At 44.4% G+C, this 10,894-nt stretch overlaps 1 protein-coding gene across 5 annotated transcripts in view; it reads right to left on the bottom strand.

The window, feature by feature from the left end:
* Window positions 1-10,894, bottom strand: part of palld (palladin, cytoskeletal associated protein) — a 369,602-nt gene that overhangs the window by 143,542 nt on the left and 215,166 nt on the right. For all 5 annotated transcript variants that reach the window (XM_067982453.1, XM_067982449.1, XM_067982448.1 and 2 more), the window contains exon 10: window positions 10,257-10,563. In XM_067982453.1, coding sequence (XP_067838554.1) covers window positions 10,257-10,563 — 307 coding nt within the window. The remainder of the gene's footprint in view (window positions 1-10,256; window positions 10,564-10,894) is intronic.

The following is a 10,894-nucleotide window of genomic DNA, read 5'->3' as shown; positions in this document are numbered from 1 at the left end:
TCAGGACAGAGAGAGAGAGAGAGAGATCAGGACAGAGAGAGAGATCAGGACAGAGAGAGAGAGAGATCGAGAGAGAGATCAGGACAGAGAGAGAGAGAGAGATCAGGACAGAGAGAGAGATGAGAGAGAGAGATCAGGACAGAGAGAGAGAGAGAGAGATCAGGACAGAGAGAGAGAGAGATCAGGACAGAGAGAGAGAGAGAGAGATCAGGACAGAGAGAGAGAGATCAGGACAGAGAGAGAGAGAGAGAGAGAGAGATCAGGACAGAGAGAGAGACAGAGAGAGATCAGGACAGAGAGAGAGATCAGGACAGAGAGAGAGAGAGAGAGAGATCAGGACAAGAGAGAAGAGAGAGAGAGAGAGATCAGGACAGAGAGAGAGAGAGAGAGAGAGAGATCAGGACAGAGAGAGAGAGATCAGGACAGAGAGAGAGAGAGAGATCAGGACAGAGAGAAGAGAGAGAGATCAGGACAGAGAGAGAGATCAGGACATGAGAGAGAGTGAGAGAGAGAGAGAGAGATCAGGACAGAAGAGAGAGATGAGAGATCAGGACAGAGAGAGAGAGAGAGAGAGAGATCAGGACAAGAGAGAGAGAGAGAAGATCAGGACAGAGAGAGAGAGAGAGATCAGGACAGAGAGAGAGAGAGAGAGAGAGATCAGGACAGAGAGAGAGATCAGGACAGAGAGAGAGAGAGAGAGAGAGATCAGGACAGAGAGAGAGAGAGAGAGATCAGGACAGAGAGAGAGAGAGAGAGAGAGATCCAGGACAGAGAGAGAGAGAGAGAGAGAGATCAGGACAGAGAGAGAGAGAGAGAGATCAGGACAGAGAGAGAGAGAGAGATCAGGACAGAGAGAGAGAGAGAGAGAGAGAGATCAGGACAGAGAGAGAGAGAGAGAGAGAGATCAGGACAGAGAGAGAGAGAGATCAGGACAGAGAGAGAGAGAGAGATCGAGATCAGGACAGAGAGAGAGAGAGAGAGAGAGAGATCAGGACAGAGAGAGAGAGAGAGAGATCAGGACAGAGAGAGAGAGATGAAAAGGAGTATAATCCCCTCGCACTGTGAGGTCGAGGTACATTTCACTCTCCCCCTCGGGTAAAGGGGTGAGTTACTGAGTGTGAGTGAGTGAGTGAGTGAGAGTGCAAGAGAATGAGCGATTGGGTTAACTTGAGTGCGAGTGAGTAGGAGTGTAAAAAATGATAGTGAAAGAGTGCATCAGTGAGTGAGTGTGAGTGATAGTGAGAGTTTGAGTGAGTGAGAGGGCGTGACTGGGTTTTGCGCCTATCCTAGGAGATTACGTGGCTCCAGGTAGGGGGGTGGTGGGGAGTGTGTGTTTTTGTGATGTATCAGGCGTCACAATGTGTGGGACAGGCTGGATGGACCATTTGGTCTATTCCAGTCCGTCATTTTCATATGTTCGTAAGAGCGAGTGAGGGAAACTGATTGAGGGAGTGAGGGAGAGATTTAGAGTGTGTGTGAGAGCATGAGACTGCGTGACATAGTAAAGGGCCGATTTTAACACTAGGCGGGTATCGGGGTGAGGGGCAAGGTAAATACGGATTGCCGGCGGAGGGGGGGGGGGTGGGGTGGTGGTCAGCAAGTTAGTGATCAGGCGAGGGGGGGGGGGGTAGCCTGGTGCGGGGTGTGGGGGGCAAAATATTCTTGTGGAGTCAGGAGGGGCAAGAGTGTGCGTCCAATAGAGACTGTGAGTGATAGTGAGAGAGTGTATCAGAGAATGAGTGTGGTGGAATGAGTGATAGTAAGTGTGTGTTACTGAGTGAGTGTGAGTGATAGTGAGAGTGTGTGTCAGTAAGTGAGTGTGAGCGTGTCAGTAAGTGAATGTGTGATAGTGAGAGAGTGTTACTGAGTGAGTGTGAGTAATAGTGAGAGAGTGCATCAGTGAGTGAGTGTGAGTGATAGTGAGAGTGGTGTGTCAGTGAGTGAGTGTGAGTGAGAGTGGTAGTGAGAGTGTGTGTCAGTGAGTGAGTGATAGTGATAGTGATAGTGAGAGTGTGTGTCAGTGAGTGAGTGTGAATGAGAGTGATAGTGAGAGTGTGTGTCAGTGAGTGAGTGTGAGTGATAGTGAGAGTGTGTGTCAGTGAGTGAGTGTGAGTGAGAGTGGTAGTGAGAGTGTGTCAGTGAGTGAGTGATAGTGATAGTGAGAGTGAGCAGTGTGTGTCAGTGAGTGAGTGTGAGTGAGAGTGATAGCGAGAGTGTGTGTCAGTGAGTGAGTGTGAATGAGAGTGATAGTGAGAGTGTGTCAGTGAGTGAGTGAGAGTGATAGTGATAGTGAGAGTGATAGTGAGAGTGTGTGTCAGTGAGTGAGTGTGAGTGAGAGTGTGTGTCAGTGAGTGAGTGTGAGTGAGAGTGATTGTGAGAGTGTGTGTCAGTGAGTAAGTGTGAGTGATAGTCGACTGTGTGTGTCAGTGAGTGAGTGTGAGTGAGAGTGATAGTGAGAGTGTGTGTCAGTGAGTGAGTGTGAGTGAGAGTGGTAGTGAGAGTGTGTGTCAGTGAGTGAGTGTGAGTGATAGTGAGAGTGTGTGTCAGTGAGTGAGTGTGAGTGATAGTGAGTGTGTGTGTCAGTGAGTGAGTGTGAGTGAGAGTGAGTGTGTGTGTCAGTGAGTGAGTATGAGTGAGAGTGGTAGTGAGAGTGTGTGTCAGTGAGTGAGTGTGAGTGATAGTGAGTGTGTGTGTCAGTGAGTAAGTGTGAGTGATAGTGACTGTGTGTGTCAGTGAGTGAGTGTGAGTGAGAGTGATAGTGAGAGTGTGTGTCAGTGAGTGAGTATGAGTGAGAGTGGTAGTGAGAGTGTGTGTCAGTGAGTGAGTGTGAGTGATAGTGAGTGTGTGTGTCAGTGAGTGAGTGTGAGTGATAGTGAGTGTGTGTGTCAGTGAGTGAGTGTGAGTGATAGTGAGTGTGTGTGTCAGTGAGTGAGTGTGGGGGAGTGAGTGCCAGTCAGTGAGTGAGTGATAATGAGAGTTGTAATCCAGGGGACGCGCAGGAGTCTTCATCAGACCCTGATCTTAGTGCTCATCTTCTCACCTTCCCTACTACAGTCCTGACTGAGGTGGGAGAAGGACTAGACCAAATTCAGTTCTTATAAACTGTAAGAACCCCTTGACGACTCCGATATTACACAAGATCTCACTGCAGCTACAGCAGTATCTGAGTTGTCACATGGCCAATAAACTGAAATAACACGAGTTCTGGTGAAAGGTTATTGACCTGAAACTTTAACTCTGTTTCTCTCTCTTCACAGATGCTGTCTGACCCGCTGAGTGTTTTCCAGCATTTTCTGGTTCTTATATCGGATATAACATCAGTGTTTCGAGATCTGTTTAATCGTTTAATGTCATTTACTCTTTTTTTTAATAGAATCATACAACACAGAAGGAGGCCATTTGGCCCATCGTGCCTGTGCAGGCTCTTTGAAAGAGCTGTCCAATTAGTTCCTCTCCCCTGCACTTTCCGCATAGCCCTGCAGTATTTTTCGTTTCTAAGTATTTATCCAATTCCCTTTTGAAAGTTACTATTGAATCTGCTTCCATCGCCCTTTCAGGCAATGCATTCCACATCATAACACCTCACTGCATAAAAAAATTCTCCTCATCTCCCCTCTGGTTCTTTTGCCAATTATCTATAAATCTTGTAAGAACATAAGAACATAAGAAATAGGAGCAGGAGTAGGCCATCCGGCCCCTCGAGCCTGCTCCGCCATTCAACCAGATCACGGCTGATCTTCTACCTCAACGTCATTTTCCTGCACCATCCCCATATCCCATGATGCCTTTAATATCTAGAAATCTATCGATCTCGGTTTTGAATGTTCTCAATGACTGAGCATCTACAGCCCTCTGGGGTAGAGAATTCCAAAGATTCACCACCCACTGAGTGAAGAAATTTCTCCTCATCTCAGTCCTAAATAGCCTATCCTTTATTCTGAGACTGTGACCCCTGGTTCTCGACTCCCCAGCCAGGGGAAACATCCTCCCTGCATCTACCCTGTCGAGCCCTGTAAGAATTCTGTATGCTTCAATGAGATCACCTCTCATTCTTCTAAACTCTTGAGAATACAGGCCAATCTCTCCTCATACGACAATCCCGCCATCAAAGGAATGTGTCCTGGTTACCTACCCTCCTGCCAGTGGAAACAATTTAAGCTTATTTATTCTATCAAAACTCCTCATAATTTTGAACACCTCTATTAAATCTCCCCTTAACCTTCTCTGCTCCAAGGAGAGCAATCCCACCTTCTCTTGTCTCTCCGCATAACTGAAGTCCCTCATCCCTGGTACCATTGAAGCTCTCTAGATTCAGGAACTGTCCCCCTGGATTGGAAAATTGCACATGTCACTCCGCTTTTTAAGAAAAGAGAGAGAGGGAAACCAGGGAATTATAGACCAGTTAGCCTAACATCTGTTGTGGGGAAAATGCTGGAGTCTATAATTAAGGATAGGGTGACTGAACACCTCGAGAATTTTCAGTTAATCAGAGAGCGCCAGCATGGATTTGTGAAAGGTAGGTCGTGCCTGACAAACCTGATTGAATTTTTTGAAGAAGTGATTAAAGTAGTGGACAGGGGAATGTCAATGGATGTTATTTATATGGACTTCTAGAAGGCATTTGATAAGGTCCCTCATAAGAGACTGTTAGCTAAGATAGAAGCCCATGGAATCGAGGGAAAAGTATGGACTTGTTTAGGAAGTTGGCTGAGCCAAAGGCGACAGAGAGTAGGGATAATGGGCAAGTATTCACATTTACAGGATGTGACTAGTGGAGTCCCGCAGGGATCTGTATTGGGGCCTCAATTATTCACAATATTTATTAACGACTTAGATGAAAGCATAGAAAGTGTCATATCTAAGTTTGCCGATGACACAAAGATTGGTGGCATTGTAAGCAGTGTAGATGAAAACATAAAATTACAAAGCGATATTGATAGATTAGGTGAATGGGCAAAACTGTGGCAAATGAAATTCAATGTAGGCAAATGTCAGGTCATCCACTTTGGATCAAAAAAGGATAGAACAGGGTACTTTCTAAATGATAAAAAGTTAAAAACAGTGGATGTCCAAAGGGACCTAGGTGTTCAGGTACATAGATCATTGAAGTGTCATGAACAGGTGCAGAAAATAATCAAGAAGGCTAATGGAATGCTGGCCTTTATATCTAGAGGACTAGAGTACAAGGGGGCAGAAGTTATGCTGCAGCTATACAAAACCCTGGTTAGACCGCACCTGGAGTACTGTGAGCAGTTCTGGGCACCGCACCTTCGGAAGGACATATTGGCCTTGGAGGGAGTGCAGGATAGGTTTACTAGAATGATACCCGGACTTCAAGGGTTAAGTTACGAGGAGAGATTACACAAATTGGGGTTGTATTCTCTGGAGTTTTGAAGGTTAAGGGGTGATCTGATCGAAGTTTATAAGCTATTAAGGGGAACGGATAGGGTGAATAGAGAGAAACTATTTCCGCTGGTTGAGGATTTTAGGAGTAGGGGGCACAGTCTAAAAATTAGAGCCAGACCTTTCAGGAGTGAGATTAGAAAACACTTCTACACACAAAGGGACTCTCTTCCGCAAACGGTAATTGATACTAGCTCAATTGCTAAATTTAAATCTGAGATAGATAGCTTTTTGGCAACCAAAGGTATTAAGGGATATGGGCCAAAGGCAGGTATATGGAGTTAGATCACAGATCAGCCATGATCTTATCAAATGGCGGAGCAGGCACGAGGGGCTGAATGGCCTGCTCCTGTTCCTATGTTCCTATGGTTCGGGGATTGATTAGGCGGTAGTAGACAGACAGTAGGGGATAATGGGTACATACTCGAATTGGAAGGAAGTGACTCGTGGTGTCCCACAAAGATCTGTACTGGGGCCTCAACTATTCACTATATTTACCAATGACTTAGATAACACCATAGAGAGCCATATATCCTTGTTTGCCAATGACACAAAGATTGATGGCATAGTAAGTAGTGTAGATGGGAGCATAAAATTCCAAAGAGACATTGATGGATTAAGTGATTGGGCAAAACCGTGGCAGATGGGTTTAAACGCAGGTAAGTGTGAGATCATCCATATTGGACCAAAAAGGATCAATCTGAGTATTTTTTAAATGGTGAAAAGCTGGGGACAGTGGAGGTCCAAAGAGATTTTAGGGTCCATGTACACAGGTCACTAAACTGTAGTGGTCAGGTACAAAAAATAATCAAAAAGGCTAATGGAATTTTAGTCTTTATAATCTTGAGGGTTAGAACATAAAAGGGAGGAAGTTTTACTACAGCTATACAAAGCCCTGGTTAGACCACATCCGGAGTACTGTGTACAGTTCTGGGCACAGCACCTTTGAAAGGATATATTGGCCTTGGAAGGAGTGCATCGCAGATTCACCAGAAAGTTACCAGGGCTCCATGGGTTAAATTATGAGGAGAGATTACATCAACTAGACTTGTATTCCCTGGAATATGGAAGGTTAATGGGTGATTTGATTGAGGTTTTGAGGATTTTGAAAGGAATTGATAGGGTAGATGGAGAGAAACTTTTTCTGTTGGTGGGGGAGTCAAGGACAAGGGGAAACCTTAAAATCAGAGCCAGGCCATTCAGGAGAGAAGTTAGGAAACACTTCTTCACACGAAGGGTGGTAGAAGTGTGGAACCCTCTCCCACAAAAAGCAGTAGATGCTCAATTAATCATTTTAAATCTGAGATCAATAGATTTTTGCTAGCCAAGTGTATTAAGGGATATAGAGCCAAGGTTGGTAAATGGAGTTAGGATACAGATCAGACATGATCTCATTGAATGGCGGAACAGGCTCGAGGGGCTGAATGGCCTCTTTCTCTTCCTATGTTCAATTATCTATAGCTTATCGTTTTGTCAACTATTTCTACATTACCTATTTCAAAGGGGCCTTTTCACGATCGTACGTGAGCTTGATTTGACACCAGATCAAGTAGGGAGTGTTTAGAATCGTTGTCTAGTAAAACATAGGGTCCCCGACCCCAATCTTTGCGTGGGGCCCCCGCAAGACAAACACTATCCCTGCTTACAGCAGAGCCTTCAGGCCCCAGTGTTTATCAAGACTGGTCAGTAGAGGACGACTAGGGAGATGAAGGACGAGCGATGGGAATAAAGAAGATTAAGAACATGATGGAAAATCGCAAAAGAATGGTTAAGGGGTGAATTTGCTATAACAATGTTGTCTGACAGAAATTGCCGATTAGCCACATGCACTAATTTGAGTAGAAAACACCTTAATACACTCACACAATGTACTTCACATGGGTATATTTACTTAAATATCTATCACCAAGGAAGTAAAGCACTCACAGCGATCAAAAAACACTCTGCTTTTTGCCTTAGCGTTTTACTAATAAAAGGCACACAAAAAAGGTTTTAAAGTTCATGTGCACACACCGTGCCAATATGAGTATTGAGGTCACATGCCCAATGATGATGTCTATTGCTCATTTACACCAACAATAACTTGCGTCTTTAGCGTAGTAAAACGTCCCAAGGCGCTTCGCAGGAGCAATTATCAAACAATAGCTAACACCGAGCCACATAAGGAGATATTAGGACAGGTGACCAAAAGCTTGGTCAACTCATCAGAAACGGGTTGGATTCCCAATTAGCCAAATGGTTAATGTAGCGGACGACATTGCTACAACAGAACTTTGAAGCCAATATACCTGTACCTTATCTCAGATTGAACAAGGGTTAAATGCACTGGTGTTTCATTCCAGCTGGGTTACAAAACACTAAGGCCCCAAGAAAAACCACAGAGGCGTGGCAGACCGCAAAAATGTAACTGGCACATTTGAGGGGTTCCTTTGTGGAAACGTAATCCTTTTACTCAAAATGATTATGATTACACAGAAGAAAGCGTAAATATGTTGGCCAGGGTCCTCAGAAAGGCCAGTCATCTGTCTACACCACACTGAGTGTACTTTATTTCCCATTCCTACCAATCAGGCAGAAAATGCGAGCTATCAAGAGGAAGTAACTCTTGATAGGGTGCATATGAAGGGGGCATTCTTCATAGCAGCCAATCATCAATCGCATTGTGACAAGGTCTCGACTGACCAAAAAGAGGAAAGGGGTTGGGAACCGCAAACTAAAATTGTATTTCTCTTTACACTGGATTTCAGAGGATCCATTTGACTTGATCCCATAACGTGTCAGCTGTGGCTCAGTTGGTAGCACTCCCGTTGTGGGTTTAAGCCCAACTCCAGAGTCTTGAGCACATAATCCAATATGCCACTTATGTGCACTACTCAGGGAGTGCTGCCCCGTCGGAGGTGCCGGCTTTCAGATAATACATTAAACCGAGGCCCTGTCTGCCCTCTGAGGTGGATGTAAAAGATCTCACGGCACTGAAGAGGAGGGGAGTTCTCCCCGATCCCCTGGCCAATATTTATTCCTCAACCAACACTTAAAAAAAACAGACGATCTGGTCATTTATTTCATTGCTGTTTGTGAGATCCTGCTGTGCGCAAATTGGCTGCCGCGTTTCCTACATTACTACAGTGACTACACTTCAAAAAGTACTTCATTGGCTATAAAGCGCTTTGGGACATCCTGAGGTCATGCAAGGTGCTGTATAAATGTCTTTCTTTCTTTATAACACAATGCAAAGCATTCATTGAAAATATACTTCTAACACTTTGCAAGGAGCCCCAGGACGGATGCTGAAATTTCAACACAATACATTTGAACTTTCGTTCCTAACCTGTATGTTTTTACTTGTTTGGAGCTTGAGACTTTGGGTTGTGCACATGCTTAAACAGCTCTTGAACCTCAGACTGAGCCAGAATTTAACAAAATATCCGATAACATCAGTCTACTGGTTGATTTTCATTTTGCACTGCACTTGCGAGATAAGCAGTGAGGAAAGACTATGACTGTTTGATCACAAGACTCAGTAGATTTCCAGCAGATATAGTCCCTGGGTTAGAAATCACCGTTGTGCGAACATTGAGGTATTTATGTCAAGTCCCTCTCCCTTGCTATTTTAACAAGTGATAACCCATTTACAGTACATGGGTTAAGTCTCAGGGGCAGTCTGTAAACACCATGTATTGTTCTATATGTATAAATGCGTAGGCTTCAAGGAGATCCTGAACATTTACCTGAGGAAGGAGGAAGTCTCCGAAAGCTTGTGAATTTAAAATAAAATTGCTGGACTATAACTTGGTGTTGTAAAATTGTTTACAATTGAATATATGTGGGAGTGAGAGACACAGACACTTGTGCACACACACACACACACACTGCGATACTGATCGGGGGAACTACAAGTTCATTTTGAATTTGTATTAGGTGTTGGGAATGTAACTGAAAACCCAAATTTAAGGCAAAAGACAATATTCACTCACAATTGCGTGCTAGTTTGTCACCGTAACAGCTACTGATATCATCTGCTGAAGACATCACCAAAAGCTAGGCAGCTTTATATATATAAAAAAAAGCTTGGCAGTCAAGTGGAGTACAAGTCTGAACAAACCCAAATGATCACCGTACCAGAAAACAACTTATGATAAAAAGTGTTCGAAAGCAGAAAAGAATAAATCAAGTCATTGTTTGACGATCATTTCTAACCTCAAAAATGCTGGAGCAGGCTTTCAATCAAGGAGCTTCTTTACAGACAGCTAGAAGGAAGGCCATACAGCGAGCGGTGGTCGTTAGTTAGCAGCAGAGTTAAAGTTTAAAAAAAATCGTACCACGCTTTGAAGGAACTGCACTTTTTTATTACTCGTGGAAAGAAGCCGTAGATCAGGGGCCTTAGGAATGGGACATGAAGCTCATTTTTCTGGCAGTGGCGGCCCACAGATTGCGCTGCCGGGAGAACTGAACTTTTAAAATTTGGCAGTAGCGGCTTCCCATTCCACTCCATGACACCACCCTCCCACGGGCAGGATCTTACGCCCCGAAACTGACATACATCGCGTCCCAAAAAAAACTGGGCACAATGTAGACCGATCTCTACCCCAGCGTGTCCAGGTAACTTTTGTTAAATGTGGCCCACACCAAGTCCCAGGAGGTCGGATCAGACCCACCATGTAAATTGAGTTTGACACCCCTTGCTGTAGATGTTCTATCCATTGTATGAAAGACCATCATTCATTTAATTTTGCTTTTATTAAAAAAAACGTGAGAGTGAAGCAAATATTTCCGACTAAAGTACTCAAACCAAAGATTCTATATTCAACGTAAAAGGAAAAATGGAACATGAAGGAACAAAATGGAGTACTTACAGCTTGGGTTTGGCAGCCAGGGGCGGTGGATCCTTTACTGGGGAGAGCAGTGTGGTGGCGGACTGCATGGGTTGCCCTTGGTTTGGTCCATTGGTCTCTTGAGCAGAGGAGGTACCATTGGGCTTCTTCTCAGCAGTATTGAGCTGCAGTTGGAAGGCGGCTACGCTTGGTTTGATCTCAAGGCTGTTCACCTGAACAGGGTCAGTTGTCCTCTTAGGAGGCAATTCTAGGGAACTAATTTCAGTCTGAGGCACTGGGGTAAGATTGTTTACTAAACCATTCCCGTTATTTGGAGCACCTTCATTTCCTGCAGAGAGAGAGAGAGAGAGGGAGAGAGACGGTAGAATTAAAGCAGTTCTTTAATCAATGGGTACAGCCATGCAGTGGTTACTGGACTAGCAATCCAGAGTTTGTGAGTTCAAGTCCCACCATGGCAAATTGTGAACTTGAATTCAATAAATCTAACAAATTGTGGACTGCCGCTACCAGAAAAATGGCCACGAGTTTTGGCAGATTGTCTTAAAACCCAACTGGTTCACTAATGTACTTTAGAGAAGGAAAATTGTCACCCCATCCCCTACCTGGTCTGATCTTCCCTTGTTTACATTGTCTGGTTGACTCTTAATGCCCTCAGAAGT

This window comes from Heptranchias perlo, chromosome 4 (assembly GCF_035084215.1).
Source record: "Heptranchias perlo isolate sHepPer1 chromosome 4, sHepPer1.hap1, whole genome shotgun sequence".
Taxonomy (NCBI): domain Eukaryota; kingdom Metazoa; phylum Chordata; class Chondrichthyes; order Hexanchiformes; family Hexanchidae; genus Heptranchias; species Heptranchias perlo.
The sequence above is the reverse complement of the archived record's forward strand: the minus strand, read 5'-3'. Positions and strand labels throughout refer to the sequence as shown.